At 35.2% G+C, this 17,779-nt stretch overlaps 1 protein-coding gene across 1 annotated transcript in view; it reads left to right on the top strand.

The window, feature by feature from the left end:
- Window positions 1-8,707: 8,707 nt before the first annotated feature.
- The window catches only part of LOC126807736 (delta and Notch-like epidermal growth factor-related receptor), a 385,935-nt gene continuing 376,863 nt past the window's right edge, over window positions 8,708-17,779 (top strand). Inside the window, exons 1-2 of the mRNA XM_050532512.2 lie at window positions 8,708-8,960; window positions 15,955-16,596. Coding sequence (XP_050388469.1) covers window positions 16,405-16,596 — 192 coding nt within the window. The 5' untranslated portion in view covers window positions 8,708-8,960; window positions 15,955-16,404. The remainder of the gene's footprint in view (window positions 8,961-15,954; window positions 16,597-17,779) is intronic.

Genomic DNA, 17,779 nt, shown 5'->3' with positions numbered 1-17,779 from the left:
TCCCAATACTTTTTGTTATTTTTCAACGGTGGAATTTATTTTTCAAAAACATGTTGCTGTATTCTCGCAACAGGTCGATTGTGCGCTTTGCGACTTCTGGCCATCCTCTGCAATCTAATTGGGAATTTTATCGTTTCATTTCTGTTTCTTTTTCCGCATAATCTCAAATTCGCGTGTACACATCGAAATGTGATGTCGGTTCCGAAAGCACAAAACTACTGCTATATTTTGGAATAGTTTCTAGATGTTGTTAATATAACATACAGGAAAGCGTGTTTATATGGACGTTTAATGTTTAATACTTAACGGGGATTTGGTGGCCAAATAGTGAACACGTGCGCGCTGTATCATTAGTCCTGTCATTGAATCAACGGGCGTGGTTTCGATTTCCCGGTTGTAAGTCACAAGAAGTAAGGTCGCTTGTCCAACCTCGGAGGTTTTCTCTGGGTCCTCCGGTTTCCTCCCACAGCTAAAGACACTTACGCGCAAGCTGGTCTCCTTAAGGTGGAAATATATATTCCATAGAACAATGAGTGATAAAGTAGCTAATTCATTGGTTTCAATATTTTCTTAACAAATTTTTGTCTAAAGTTTGATGACGTGTATATTTGTAATCTACTGTACCGCTGCAATTTTTATAATATAGTGATTTATTTTGAAGGTTATCTCGGTTTTCAGTCCGAAATTTTGGAAAAAATCGATTTTTCTGCCCGATGAGTTCTGATCTCGCACTTCGCCGAGTAGTTGCAAATAGCTTTAAAGACTTGAGGCCGACATTACGTCATTTTGGTGAAGTTATCGAAAATATCCTTTTGCCTTCAATCCAACAAAATAAAATGTCCGAAATCCCATGACTTTTTGGCCTTTCCAACCAGTCTTCAAACATCGATCATTATAAATAATCAATCTTTTTTTCGGGAATTGAAATAGCTTTAAATTGAGAGTATGGATAAAATAAGATCACTGTAAAAATTTATGTGAATACAGCTGGTTCATTCTTTATGCGCATTGGGTTGAATTTAGTTTGCAAAAACAGATTGCTGCATTCACGCACTGAATTAGCACCGGGTCGATCATGTGAAAATTAATCAGAAATTTTATCATTCGATCATTTCTGTTTCATCTTGCCCAAAATCTCGAATTCGGGTGTACACATCAAAGTGTGATGTAGGATCCAAAAGCAGAAATAATACTGTTATATTTTGGAATAGTTTCTAGTTTTGTTACTATAGTGGACAGGAAAACGTGTTTATATGGACATGTTATGTTTAATACTTAAATTTTTATCCTGCTATAATCTAATGGGGGCCTTAATGCGTATATTTTTTTATACAGCTGGTCTCTTTAAGGTGGAAACATATATTCCACAGAACAATGAGTGATGAAGTAGATAATTCATGAGTTTCATTATTAAAATGATAATGTTTTTTGTAACAAATTTCGGCTCAAGTGGGGTGACGTGTATATTTGTAAGTACTAGCATTTGCGCATTTGTGGGACCCGATTCAATCTTCTATACCGCTGCGATTTTTTTTTGATTTTTTCAGTTTATCTCGGTTTTCAGCTCGAAATTTCGGGAAAAAATCATGTTTTTCGTAACAAATTTCGGCTGAGGTGTTATAACGTGTATATTTGTCTAAAGTGTGATGACGTGTTTATTTGTAAGTACTATTTTTAGCGCATTAGGGAGACCCGATTTAATCTACTGTATCACTCAGCCCGAAATTTCTGAAAAAAAAAATCATGTTTTTCGTAACAAATTTCGGCTTAGGTGTTATGACGTGAATATTTGTAGTACTATTTTTAGCGCATTAGGGAGACCCGATTTATAATATAATGATCTTTTTATTTTTCTTATAATTGCTTTTAAGGTTATCTCGGTTTTCAACCCGAAATTTCAGAAAAAAATCGATAAATAAAAAAAATTGATTTTTCTGTCCGTTAAGTTCTGATCTCGCACTTCGCCGAGTAGTTGCTAGAAGCATTAATGATGTTAGGCCGACATGGCGTCATTTTGGTGAAGTTGTCTAAAATATCCTTTTGCCTTCAAGTTTTTATGTGGACGCATATAGTCGTCGCCCCCATCTATCCATCCGCCCCTCCACAGTTGTTTGTGAACACTCTATAGTTCACAATTTTTTATCCGATTTCATGAAACTTAAAATATAGGTTTTTACACCTAAGATCTCGCTTCCTGTCGATATTGGCATGTATCAGACCGTAACTTCATGGATTATAGCCACTGATTTGTAAGAAAAATCACGTTTTTAGCCTGTGAACACTGTAGAGGTCACGATTTTAATCCGATTTTATTTAAACTTATAATGTAGGTTTGTAACCCACAAATCTTGTTTCCCTTTCGATCTTTTCGCATCTCGGACGATAACTTCCTTAATTATTTCCGCTGATTATACGAAAAAGCGCGTTTTTAGCTTGTGGTCCCCCTAGAGGTCATAATTACTATCCGATTTAAAAAAAAAAAAAAAAATTCAATATATCACCGTTACACCCTAATGATGGTTGAGTTCGAATTTTGTGAAAATCGAACCAAAACTGCCGGACAAAATGGCCGCCACTCGTACGCAAATAGTGCAAAAATATGGTATATCAATGTCGTGGACCCTCTAGAGACCTCATTTAAGAACCGATTTTGATACAACTTTAAATTTATCTTTATATCACAAAGATCTTGGTTCCTATCAATATTCGCCAATATTAGATCGTAACTTCCTGAATTATGGCCCTTGATTTTACGAAAAATTGCGTTTTTATCTTGTGGTCCCTCTAGAGGTCGCAATTTTTAGCCTTATTAAAAAAAACCTTTGAATATATCACCATTACACCCTAATCATTGGTGAGTGTGGATTTCGTAAAAATTGGACCCAAACTGCCAGACAAAATAGCCGCCCGCCTGTGCAGCAAATGGTATATCAAGGTTGTTAACCCTCTAGAGGCCACAATTGGAGGATCTAGAGCACAAGTGATCTAACTACTAACCATTTTAGTTGGTTGTTAGATCACTTGTGCTCTAGACCCTCCAATTGTTATCCGATTTTAATGAAACTTTCTTTAAATTTACTTTTACATCACAAAGATCTTGGCTCCTTTCAATATTTGCGCATATCAGATCGTAACTTTCTGTATTATGGCTCTTAATTATACAAAAAATCACGTTTTTAGCTTGTGGTTCCTCTAGAGGTCATAATTTTTATCTGATTTAAAAACAAACCGTTCGAATACATCACTGTTACACCCTAAACATTGTTGAGTTTGAATTAATTGAAAATCGTACCAAAACTGCCAGACAGAATGGCCGCCCCTCCTGTGCATATAGTGTAAAAGTATGGTATATCAAGTCAAAAACACACTTTTATGGATAACAATTACTATGGTTTATTTCACTGGTATATCAAGGTTGTGGGCCCTCTAGAGACCACAATTTTGAAACGATTTTGATGAAACTTTAAATTTATCTTTATATCACAAAGATCTTGGCTCCTTTCGATAACCGTGTATATCCGAACTTAACTTCCTGGATTATGGACCCTGATTGTTCGAAATATCACGTTTTTAGCTTGTGGTCCCACTAGAAGTCACAATTTGTATTCAATTTTAAAAAACGTTTTTAAAACATTGTTACCTTTACACATCAATGAAGGTTGAGTTCGAATTTCGTAAAAATCTGATCAAAACTGTCGGACAAAATGGCCGCTCCTTAACTGATTTTGATGAAACTTAAAATATGTTTATATCCCGAAGATCTCGGTTCTTGTAGATATTCACGCATATCGGACCGTAACTTCCTGGATTATGGCCCCTGATTATACGAAAAATCGCTTCTTTTTAATTTTAGCTTGCTCTCTATCCATGTGTTGCCAAATTTGCTCGCATCTTGCATGGCAACCGCTTGTTTGAATTGTGTATGTAAAGTTTATCATTCTAAGCGACCAATTTTAGCTGAAATTTTTATTTTGACGCGTCACAGCCGACATGCACGGGCGAAGACATCACGCTTCTGGCAAAGTAATTAAACGCGCCAAATACGAATTTTCAAGGCCTTTCTTCTGAAGTCTTTAAGTTGTGTGAAACAACAGAAGACATGGGTATGTTATATATCAGTGCTTTCCTTATGTTTACACCATTATGTTTGATACAATTTAATAAGATTTGAGTGACTGAATGATTTCATAAATTGATAAAAGTTATCTTTATTTTCACCGATTGGTGTAATTCCGTCCCGCTAAGTATGTATGATATTTATTTTTCTAAAAATGTTAATATGTGGGAACGCATGCCAGTATTGAAGTATGTTCTAAAAATTTTCTCAAAACAAATATTATTCCCAAATTTATGCGTGACAGAATTACATGTTTCTTTCGTGACGGAATTACAAATTTTTTTCGAAATTCAAGTATTTAGTAAGTATGGAATTTTATTGCATTATATAGTTGCATATATTCTTTGAGTTATAGCCACACCTACAGCATAGAGACAGCATATACGAAAATGTTTTTTTTAAATCAGCTGTAAATCGGGTGGATTATGAGAATGTTGATAGTGAACAGACGAGAAATCTGAGATTTGTCATGTTACCAAAACAGCTCAACTATTTAAGAAAAAGAAATAGATTGACTTTTCAAAATCACAGAATGCGCAATGCCAATGATGAGAATGTGGGTGCAATTTGTGCCGTGACTGGATATCACATAAACCCGCGAAGTCCATATAAAATGAAGAAATCTGAGAGGAATGTTTGCTCCAAATTTTGCAGAAAATTTCACATATATATAGCTAGGCGAGATCCAATCCACGCATTGGAAGCAACGTCGAGTGATGATCCTATATCAATATTTTCACTTGCTTCGTCTGTACCGCAATATTAGATTTTGCGCATTCCGACTCATGTTGCCGCGAGGGTAACAAAATATAAAAAAAATATACATAAAGACGCCTTAATGCGTATATTATGCAAAAATATACATATGTCCCCTTAATGAGTATATTATGCAAAAATATAAAAAAAAAGTCGCCTTAATGCGTATATTATGTAAAAAAATATACATATGACCTCTTAATGCGTATATTATGCAAACATATACATAAGGTCGCCTTAATGCGTATATTATGCAAAAATATACATATGTCGCCTTAATGCGTATATTATGCAAAAATATATTTAAAGTCGCCTTAATGCGTACATTATGCAAAAATATACATATGTCGCCTTAATGCGTATATTATACAAAAATATACACATGTCGCCTTAATGCGTATATTATGCAAAAATATACATAAAGTCGCCTTAATGCGTATGTAACAGTTACAAAATATTCAGGCGACCAACATTTTTTGTATATTTTTTAATTTTTTTTTCTATGAACAAAACTTCAGGAAATTGTAAAACAAAGGGTACAGTACCCAAAAAAGCATTTTCTGCTATAAAATATGGAAAACTGTAGATTATGCAAATTGTCCCCCTAAGGTGGAAAATATAGTGTGGTCGCCTTTATAATGCGGAAATCAGATATATATATATAGCTTTAACTATAACCTTTTACTATATATATATATATATATATACCTACCTTAATTCTAATGTTAAATTATTTGCAGATTACATCAGTTTGTACTTGCCTAACCTTGACCCAATTGGGCAAATACTTGGCTGATCACGTAAACTACATCTATATACTAAAAAGGATTAGACAAGTCTTCATACATAAGCATTTGGGTCTTACTTTTCAAAATGACTGTAAATTTTATAGACATATCGACAATATCTTGGCGAAAACTTCTAGGCGTAAAACGCTCTTTACTCCCTGAAGTGCAGATTAAACAGAAATTCTTTAAAAACAATCTATGTATCCCTCCCATATTCTTCAGCATTTCGACTATTGTGATGTTATATGGGATGGGTGTGCCGACAAACTTACTAACAAACCGGAATAATTGCAACTTGACACACCCAGGACTATATGTTGTGCTGTTACGGGTACCAGCCGTAGACCTTTATACGAGGAAACGGGTATAACACCACAGGAGAGGCGAAGGCGGCATAAACTTATACTTTTTATTTTACAAAATTATGAACCATCTTACGCCGCCATACCTTTATGAATTGATGTTATTTCCCGAAACAAATCTAATTAATCGGAGTACTTCTGTAGGACATCTTTATTTTCCAAATCGTTTACATGTATATCATCTACGATCAAGGAATGGAACCGATTTTCTGACTTTTTAAAATCATATCGCTCAATCAGTATCTTTAAAGATAAACTGAAACAAGTTGACAAAGAAGCGCCATTTTACTTTAGTTCTGGAAAAAGATAAAAAAAAAAGATCAGATTTTACATTGTCGCTTTCGTCTTTCCTGTAGTGACTTAAATGGTCATACGTTTTTAAGGCACATCTTAGACAGCCATGTATGCTTTTGAAGACGACCATCATTACCTTCAGATACACATAAAAATTCAATTTTTACCCCAAAACGTTTGTCTCCCGCCTTTCGAAGAAAACAGGGGACTATTAAAATGGGTTCGTCTGTCTTGTCTGTATGTCTGTCCGTCCGTCCGTCTGTCTGTACGTCAACTTTTTGGGACAGAATAACCCTCTTTCTAATTGAGCTAGAATGTTCAAACTTGGTGTAGGTGTTTATTAGGTCAATGCCTTAATGGAGTTTGAAGATGAGCATTTTAGCTTAGTTTAAGCAGAGATAAGTAATCTGATTGGTTGATGCTTTGGTGCACGATAACTTTAGTTCTAATTAAGTGAGAGTGATGAAACTTGGTGTATAGTTTCATTACATCAATACCATGACGATGTTCGATAATGAGCATTTTCTGCTCAGGGTAAGCAGAGCAATAAACAATTTGATTGGCCGAGACTGTGTAACACAATAACCCTCCTTCTAATTGAGGTAGAATGTTCAAAGTTGGTGTAGGCGTTCATTACCTTGACTAAGTTCAATGGTGAGAATTTTCTGCTTAGGCTAAGGAACGATAACCTATTTGATTGGTCAAGACTTTGGAACATAACATCTCTGCTTTTAATTGAAGTAGAATGTTTAAACTTGATGTAGATGTTTATTAGGTGAATGTCTTGACTGGGTTCAATGATTAACATTTCGAGCTGAAGCTAAGCAGAGCTAATCAATTTCATTGGTCGATGCTTTGGGACAGGATAATCTTGATTCTATCTCATAGAGAGTGCTGAAACTTAGTGTATAGTTTGATCGCTCGATACTTTTGAAAAAAATAAATGTGCAATTAATTAATATGTGTCATCTATTTATTTTGGGATTTCGGCGGTGGACATCAGCCTCACTGTTGGCTTGTTTCATTACAGACAGCCATGTATGCGCTTCCGATCATGCTTTTGAAGATGCCAATCATTACCTTCAGATACACGTAAATATTCAATTTTTACCCCAAAACTTTATTTCAATACAAACATTATTAAGGGAAAAGACGATAATCTACTTCTTTTGTTTATTTTATTTTTATATTAATAAAAACGTTTTTTTCATAAATTGATATGTTTCTTCCTACTTCTGGTAATATAGGAGAGGGGTTATATATAATGGGTCGATAACATCTATGTTATCTTTAAATACAAATGAAATGAAATGGGGTTTAACGTCCTCTTGTCCTGCACCGACTGGACATACGCACGACTGACAAGGTGGGGGGGGGGGGTGTCACAGTAAATAGATGCAGTACTGCATTACAGGTCAAGTAAACTATTCAGATTTTTAAAAAATATTTCAATATTTATTTGAAAAATATATACAGATGTTGTAGACAATATTGTATGCGCATTTCCGTTAGTCATTTGGGTAGCGTGAATACAATGAATAAAGAACCAGCAATTACTAGTATTATAACAACTGTATATATAAAGCGACTTGTCAACATTATGCGCACATATAGCTATGGTTTATTGATTTCGCACCAGCTGTGTTTTCAATTTGAATATGGGCGAGAATTATTATATATACTGGAAGAGAATCGGATTTTAAATAATATTCTATTCCCCTTTTCTGTTCATAAAATTTCATGGCAGTTGAAATTCGTAGAATTACTAGTATCAAAATATTGTGTTCTCAATATAAGTTTTAAGATTGGCTAGTGTGAGTTTAGTCTGGTTAATAGAAAATATACCAGCAGTAAAGTAAGATATAGTCTATTTATATGGTCATAGTAACAATGACATGGTGCTGATGTCACCATTCGGAAATGATATCAGGTGTTTCAAAAAGAGTAACCTCTACCTAACCTACGTGTATGAATAGATCCATATTTCATAATAATCCCATTTCATTTCACTTTAAACTAATTAATGACTAGCAGTACTTGTTTTGGGATAAATTAAACGCAATTATTTTCGTAGTTTAACGTTTAAATTGTCTGTATCTTATCGTGTTACATTTCCTTATCGTTTGTTCTGTGTGCGTTTCTTTTATGCAGTTCTGCTGTTTGGTCGAACGACTGGAAACTTTTTGTGTAACCCATACAATGTCTGTCGTGGGCATTTGTTACATTTTATATTCTCCTTCAAAAAATAAATTTATAAAGTTTAAGAAATTGCTTAATTCAACTCAAAATATCGATAATTTGTCGCTGAAACCAACTACTCTTGCGTTCTGCTCGTGTTTTCTCTCATTTAACGATCATTGCAATTGAATACCAGTCGCTGAACATTAGTCAAACCTGGTGTTCGTCATTTGTCGATGTCAGCGAATCAATATGATAGTTTATACCAGTATTTCAGCTCATGATAACATTGGCTACATCATCATTTCGTTCCTAAATCCTAGCAATTTATCAGAGTCTACTATTTACACGGGGTGTCAGACGCGAAAAGTCACGGCGTGAAATCTATACAGTGAATTTGAAGTCTCTTTCCTGAAATAATTGGAATTTTGGCCAGCGGCCTCTATCTTCCCGCGCAAACTACGGGTAAGTTGTATTTTCGGTTACTTTATTTCTTGGTCTTTTGGTAAAAAGTATTGGTAGTTTTCATCTAATTACAGAAAAAATACCAGGAGTAATGAAAGTCCCACAAACCCTAGTCAATCTTTATAGATTTTGTCATAGTAATACTCAATATGCATCACAATAACGATTTGTATTACCGAAATCTTCAATTTAGATGAGGAATTCGTTCAAATGGTTGTTACCAAATAATGTAATTACGAAGAATCCTTCAAATTTACCATCTCCTGTCGCTTGTTTGGGATCTGTTGTGTGTGTGTGTGATGGCTGTGTGTTTCACTTATATAACAGTAATTGCATTGAATACCCAAATTTCTGGAATTTCAAAAAAGTACCACAGAACTTAAGATAGTTGTCATGGAGTAGGGAACGGTTTCAAGGAGTCTTCCGCACATAATTAATCCGTTTATTTCGCGAAAATATATGTGATCCTGTACTAGCAACAGACGACTCATCACACGAAAGACAAAGGTGACCTTCCTAAATATGATTTATATAAACAATCATTCCTATTGTGTTGAACCGTCGTTCTGGATAGAGTAAACACACTCTAGCCTAAAGGTCACACAAAGAGTACCAGAAAATAGAAACGGATCTGCAATGGAATAGAATCGGATAGTTCGAGACTAACATTACGGTTATTTTATTGTATGACCATCTGTGCAATATTAGGAGGGTAATTCTGTTCGAACAGAGATGTTTTCGCCTTCTCTTTATCGAATTTCAAATGTCAAAGGTTATGTTACTAATACGACAATTATATATGTACACGATGAACCTTGTATTTTCGTCCCATCAAAACAAGTAAGACAAGTAGGAACCGGATTTTAAAAATCCCGAAAGCTCTTTTCTGTGCATGCCGTTCGACCCCCACCCCCACAGCCACGACATGTTAATATAATTCTCAAAGACGTGGATACGTGTCCGAGAGAAAAGTTGGACTTTTCGATTAAGAAATGACGATGTGTGACTGGAACCAGGTGGAACAGTTGTTGCGATAGCAACGACATCAATATTTTGTGTGCTGTTTCAAAGTCAATAGGTATAGATTTAGTGTAAAAGTTCTTGAAGTGTGGTAAGCTTTAATTTTAACTTTAAGGTGCATTTTTGTTTAGTAATCATTATGCCATCTCATGTGGTTTCTACTTTGAGAATTTAATAGCAGAAAAACAAGTTTTCAAATGAGTAGGTGTAGCTTTGATTAAACCTCAACAAAAACTAAATATTTCTCATTAAGATTAATGACTGATTCATTTCGAAAAACAATGACATGTCAATTAGATAAAAAGATACATTTAATGACTTATTTTTTTATAACTTGAAATACGAACAAACGTGATATGGATAAAGTGTTCAGTTTTATGCATTTTTATTACTGCGTTGATTACTAATAATTTATATTTCAGTGGCTTGAAGTATTTGTTGATCAACCTCTTGAATAAATCTTTATTTTTTATTGTGGTATTTGATATTGATTCTGCCATTGCCTCTAATTCATGATCGATCTATGAAGATCGAATTACCCACAATCTGATCATTTGAGATGCCTTTGAATTAATAATTATACAGTATGTTTGTTTTCTAATGAATGGTGTAATCTCATTTATTCATCTATGATTTATGACTGGTAACTTATTCCATCCCATACAGCATGCCTTGAGGGAAATTTCGCCAGAACAGCGGCGCTACCATCTAGTCTTATTTCGAATTCCAACTGTCAAGTGTGTACACGGGACCTTGGGTTATCGTCGAGACGTTGTTCCTGCACAAATGACAAAAGGAAATGACTACTGAACTGATTGATTTAGTTCATTTAAATTCTAATACTAATAAGACACCGAATTCAACCAGAAATTCATAATTTGAACCTATAGTTGTTGACATACCACCATGTTTCATAAAAGTGCATAAAAACAATAACGATTTCGAAATCTTTATAGAAGGAAACCCGTTTTCTACACAGTTTTATGTGTTGGGATTTGCTCAATTACATTACGTTGCCTAAAATAATAACATTTTTATTTGACAAATATACAATGCTGCCCTTTAAATCAAACGTATCTTTTCCAAATTTGTAATATGACGACATCTGTGCGTAATGTATTTACATAAATGACATATACATGTAGATATAGGGATATAGATGTTCTGGCACTTTTATATAACAGTCTAAATCTTTAACCTCACCTAACATATTTTTTGTCGTTAAACCTGGTTGCTTTTCTTGCTGGCATGATCACAATCAACACATTTTGACCTTTTTAAATTAAAAGGCTATTATATATCTTTGTTTCTCAGATAAACTTCAAATATAAATGTTACATTTATTGGAAGCCCATTAATAACGTTTTTGTAAAGTGAGATATAGAATCATTTGACGTACAGTAGTTCCAGACATAAATTAATTCTTGCCTGTAATCAATTAGGTTTTGTTTTACAGGACATGTGAAATACTATATATACTGTAGAGGTTATTTGAGTTCTCTAAATGATGACCTGTTTAATGTATTGAAGTCGTTAGCTAGTACAAGTGACAACGAGAACGGGACTAATTAGATATACCTTGTAGATTAAAATCGGGCAATGACATCATAACCTAGTAATCCAAATATGGTATCCCACGCCTTAGAATAGTGGACACTCGTCATCCGCCCTCCCCCTTGGTGTCCATATTAGAACATTGTGTTTAAAGATACATTAGTTAAGAGTTTTATAAAGAGTTGGCCATTCTTGCTATAATAATTCAAAAATAGATGATAAAAAAGAAAATGTTGAAAATTTCAGTCAAATTACTTTGTTCGGAACGGAAATGTCACTGTTGGAAGTTTGGACTAGTAATAGGCATCAACTGTGTCTGCACCGTCTATGAGAATTGGCGATCGTTTGATTGACAGACGATAACTCCACCCACATATTCTCAATTATCAAGTAACATGCTCAATGGCTATGGTAGCCTCGCTTAGCAGGTCTTTCATCACCAGTTTCCGGTAATGACATCAGTGACTAACGGTAAACGTTAGCTTCGTCCGCCATTTATTGATTTAATTTTAAATGGACGACTGTTTAAATCCAAACTGTATCCAAGCCATCTGTGGGTCTACAGGGTTGATTTTGAGCTTGTCGTGTAAATCAAGGTCTAATTAATAATTTCTGTAACACCTGAAGCCTAAATAAAGACTTGCAATAGGCATATTTAGATCTTGCATAATGTATGTTTAAATCTAGGGTAGCTTTTGAGCAGCTGAACAATCAGATAAAGGAAGTACCCGGCCAATTTTACGGGGGTCAGTCCATGCTTCATGCACGTATCATCTTTATAAGAACGAGCGGGGTTTAAGTTTGGTTAGACATTATTCAGACATCACAGGGAAACATCATTGGCGGTCCTAGAGGGACGTATAGCCGCCTCGGCTTAGAGGCCGGGATTCAGCCATAATTAAAGACCGGGATTCAGGCATCATGTAGATTTAGAAAGAAGAATTAACTTTCGCCACAAATCACAGGCTAAGGGATGGGGAACACATATTTAGCTTATATTTAATGTCATAGCTGGGTGTGTAGTTTCCTGTATATAACCTTCAGTATTATGGGCATTATAAAGTTATATAAACATAGTTATAAAAACACGGTGTTCCGGAGTTAATTGATCCTTGAAGTTTTATACACAACGTGGAAGTCAGAGTTAATTCATAATTGATCTATTTAAAAACACCGCATTGTCACACATGTTCTATTTAACAAGAGCTTTTTTTTATCAGTATCGCCCAAAGTATTGCATTCTACGCATCATTTAAAGAATTTGAATAATTTCATAAAAGTGAAATTAAGAAAAAAAAAGCTCATGTTGATTCTTGTCGGTGATTACTGGACTGTATTTTACTTGGACTAATTTGGAAGTTAATACGAAACTTTGAATAGTCACGTATAGTTTCTGCCAACAGATATTTTTGCGTTCAATATGTCGAATTTAACTCGAGTCTGAATGTAATGAGAATAATACGAATTCTTAACCTCTTCAATTACCCATAACAACAATCTGCGCTAATTATAGCTATACTAGTGGTTATTCTGGCTGTATTGGACTAATTGGGCCCCTGTCCACTGTACTTGACCATAATAATAAATACTTCCCCACACCGAAGTTGAATAGCCACCTTATAACGAGACATCTTATTTGATGCCGAAAGTCATAGCACTAAATACGACTCGTGGCTTGAAGAAACTCTTCCAGATAATTACGTATGATATTATCTAGAGTTGTTTAAGATCAAGAACGGCACGGACAAACAGGAGACCTGTATTTCAAGACTATCATTACTCGTGTGTTACCAAGTTAGATAATTGCTTCCTAGCCTCATCAATTTGGACAAATTGGAGTGTGCCAATTACCTATTTCGGGGACGAAAACATCTGAAACATCTCTCCTTATCCAATGAACACCGCCAAAGAAATTGTTATAATTCCACTACCGCAAGGGATTTTAAAAAGAAAATAAAGTCCAGTTGAAGTTGAAAATGGTAAATTCAATTTGTTTAGTAACCGTGGAAGTTGAATTAAAAGTCATATCTGTAGGTGTAAATGTACTCAACTCGATCGTCAATTCAATTATATATCAGTTATACTGAACACATTGAACACTGGTTTACGCAACTAGAATGTCTCGTGACAAGGTTCACGTTCACAGATAATTAAAGATGATCTTAGTAAAGACATAATAAATACTGTTTAGCAGTGTCAAAAATTCCTTTACTTGAACGCCAAATGTACACAAGACTTAGGTTTTTCGTCCCAACTGAACGACAAGACGCTGCATCACTGACAAGGGTAAATCACGCCGGAAAAAAATCCTTGCATGTTAATAAATTCAGAAGTAGGATATCCATATAAGTGACTTAATCCTTATAAACTTGGCGGGGCGAGGCGGAGCGGGGCTGGGTGGGGTGGGTTGGGGGGATGGTACGGTGGCTAAGTGGGTAAGACGCTGGTTCGCTAGCCTGGAGGTCGCGTGTTTGATCCATGCATTGGTCGAGAAAGTTCATCTAGATTTTCCGGCGTGGTTCTCCCTTGTCAGTGATGTAGGACGGAGGGTCTGACAAGGACAGTTGTCTAGTCGTTTGGATGGGACGAAAAACCGAGGTCCCGTGTACACATTGGCGCGCATGTATAAGATCCTTTAACAGTTGGAATTCGATATAAGAATATGAGGGGAAAATTTCCCTCATAGCACACTATATGGCGTATGTCCGTCTTCATTAGCCCAGTTCGGAGCAGAACAGTAGGACGTTAAACCCCATTTTATTTCATTTCATTTCCTTATAAACATGTATGCATCGCTGGACACCTATGCCTCCAACCCCGTCTTCCTTAGCATAGTCGGTGCAGAAAAGTAAGCCGTTAAACCGTATTTCATTTCATTTCTAGGTCTTCATAAATTGCGACACTTACAAGTGATCAATCCAATAAATAATTCAATGTGTCAAAAATACCATTTACTGTCTCTTTAAAGTAAAACCACTATGTATGCGCAATGAATGATAATCTAATATAGATAAGAACCTCTTCATTATGGCAACAACTCAACATGACAAACGGTAATATAATAAAACGTTAGAGTGACAGAAATGTCCGACACCCTCTACATACCAAATAAATAGCTTTATTGGAAGTACTCGTCGTCATCACTCAATAACGATAAACCAGTACTGATTAAAATGCACGAGTCTGTTACTTCTAATAAAGAAAACATGAAATGACTGACTGGATGTGCAGGTCATGTATCAAGCCGGTGGTTATTTCTTGTCAAATCAAAGGGTGTTTCATATTATTGCTGGTCTGTTGTTCTTTTTAGGAAAGCTCTAACCTTAATTCATTTTTATTTTATCTGACTTGTTTCTTACATCTGAATTTTCGGGAATCCAGCAACCTCACCATTATTAAAAAAATATGAATATGAAATAAATCACGGAGTGATTTTAGTGTAATAATATCACTGCAAGTTTCTTGGAAAAGAATAACTCTTTCTATGTTGGAAACATCGAAAATAACTCAGTTTAAAAGACCTTTTTAAAATGTGACAATACATTTCTGCAAGCAAGATTTTGTCTATGCAGCATGACCTCGTATTTGCATATGTCTAGACAAATGTTAGGTGTTTTAAACTAGTGACTACCCCACCCCACCTCATGATAATTTGAGGTTTAGTAGGTCGCATACTTAAGGCATATTTATATACATTACATAGAAATTGTGAAGGAACGTAGGACAAACTTTTTCGTCTAGAAATGGGACACCCATATCACAAGAGAGGAATGTTTGTATCTAAAGATATTCAATGTCGAGATGACTGATATAGTTTTGACCAAATATCAAGAAAATTGTACAGGAACATATTGTCATTGAAAATATATAGTGTAAGTTTAAATCTTAATAGATATGCAAAATTTATATATAGATATAAAAAAATCAGGTATAGCATATATTTACATCAATGGTGGTGGTTATAATTGATAAAATGCTGATTTTAGTCGTTATTTCAATGATATTGATTATGATTAATAAAATATTGATCTGAGTGTTTGTTATTTCAATGCTAGTGGTTATAATTTATAAAATCAACAAGTACTTCCGATTATTGACGTTCGTGCAGTTGTATTATAAACTGCGTGATCCAACACAGCTTCCAGGTAATCAGTTGATTAAGGATAGAGGTCAAATCCTTCACAGAAAGAGTAAATCATTTAAGTAAATTTCATCAGTTAAAGTCTAGCCATGATAATAAATACTTAAGCCTTATATCGCGTGAAATCAAAATAAAAATTGATGTAAACTTTAAACAAGATTCCAAACGTCTCAGCTTAAGTGCACGTAGTTAAGAAATTGGTTTACCCGAGAATAAAGGAAAATTGGACGTTTTGTGTTCTGTTGCTTTGCTCAATCATGATTTTGTCTTTACTTTCAGAAAGTCAGCTAACGCAAATCTTTTAGTGGAGAACAAGGGGTGCTTAGTTCATTTATACAAAGAGTAACACTCGGGAAATTAGATTGCCGCCCATGTGCCGGTCTTAGATCTTTTGGCCGATATTGTTGAACAAGTCAGAGAATTAGAATTGCTATCGACTAGACTCCTTGGTCGCTAACAGCATAATCGTATCCCTGTGTCAGAAGCTGGCGTCTATATAACCACGCTAAACAGTCTGCTAAGTTTATTGATACTCTCTATCGCCAGTGAAACCAGAGAAAGTCGAGTTGTGTGGCGACGTTAGCTCCATCTATCCTGACAGATGTGATATAATGTTAACACACGATGGAACATAGATGCTAACTGATCGAAGCTCCCGGTTTCTAAGACGAGTGTGAATTGGCGGGCCAGTTGTCATTTGTAAACTGAACTTGTGATTTTTTTTCGTACATGATCATGACAACTCTTCGCGAAAGGGGTATTGCCATGAATAGGAAGGTAACGTTGTGTCTGTGTTATTGTTTATTAACTTTACCTGGAATATTGTCTACTGGTCTACTGTGTGATCCACCATCGAATACTACAGTATGGTCACAGTCACCAGAAAATATTGAAGTAACGGTTGAATGGGGATATGGACAGGTGAGTGACCTTACCTTTAACTTTCTGTGCTAAAGCGAGAATGTACGTGTACAGTTACAGTTTAATGGTTTTAAATCGAAAATGATAATTTCTAATACCATGCAGGGAATACCGAAGATTAATGAACTGATCTCCGATGTTTATGTTTACAATCTCATGATAACTATTTCACTGACAAGAAATATTAAACTTATTTTTTAAAAGAAAAATATGTGTTTCTACACACGTTCTCTTCAATGCGTTAAGATAAACATTTTTGCATTAAAGCCCAACACATCAATTGTTTAAAGCCCAAACAGGCCACTAGACTAAATATAAAATTTAAGGCGAAATATACAGTTTAAAGCCTCGCCATGCCAAAATTAGGTTTCAATTAGGTTTAAGACCTTGCACAAGTATAACCAAGCATTTGAACACAATGCTTGGACGACATATTTTTGCTGTATTATGTATATTCATAAATAAATAGTTCTTGTCATTTTATTATAACAAAATATTGTACATTGTAAATTGAGACCAGTTATGGTCATTTAAAGGTGTGTAGCCTGCGCCCGCCCCATCCCCCGAATTGATAGAATGCATGACAACTCGGACCAAGACCAGTTGATAGACCCCTCTGACTTTTGTATTGATCCGAGTGGTCTTCAGTTGGTCCGACTGACCTTGGTCCAAGTTGTCTTTGGTCCGAGGTGTATGGTTTCGCGGGTGATCCGTTCCCTAAATTTCATAGTACTGTTATTACTTACGATGTGTATGTGTTTTGTACCAGGATTTTCGTCTGGATTTCTATGCGTGCTATTATGCGTTGCTTTCGCGACATCATGTAAACCCAAATTAAGAGTGGATTTAATATTAAAAAAAGAATTGGACTGAGGTGGGGTAAAACCATGTGATTTTCCCCTAGTTGCCACTGCTAAAGATAACGACTGAAATAATTCGATCGCGACCCACTTCCATGTTAGTTTATCTTCCAAGAAATCCTTGGAAGTCCCCCAAAGAAGGTAGTCAACTCATTTCCTCAATTATTTCTCAAAAATATCAATCAATTTTGGTACAAAATAGTTATACCCCCTCCCACGCCAAAACATTCGTCGTTAAATATTATGTAAAGAAAGTATGGTTCTTGATATGATTAATCTCCACGTCAACATTGATAATGTCAACATTTGAAGAACTAAACAAA

The sequence above is a fragment of the Patella vulgata genome, chromosome 1 (genome assembly GCF_932274485.2).
Source record: "Patella vulgata chromosome 1, xgPatVulg1.2, whole genome shotgun sequence".
In the NCBI taxonomy this organism is placed as follows: domain Eukaryota; kingdom Metazoa; phylum Mollusca; class Gastropoda; family Patellidae; genus Patella; species Patella vulgata.
This window is presented reverse-complemented; position numbering and strand designations above follow the sequence as displayed.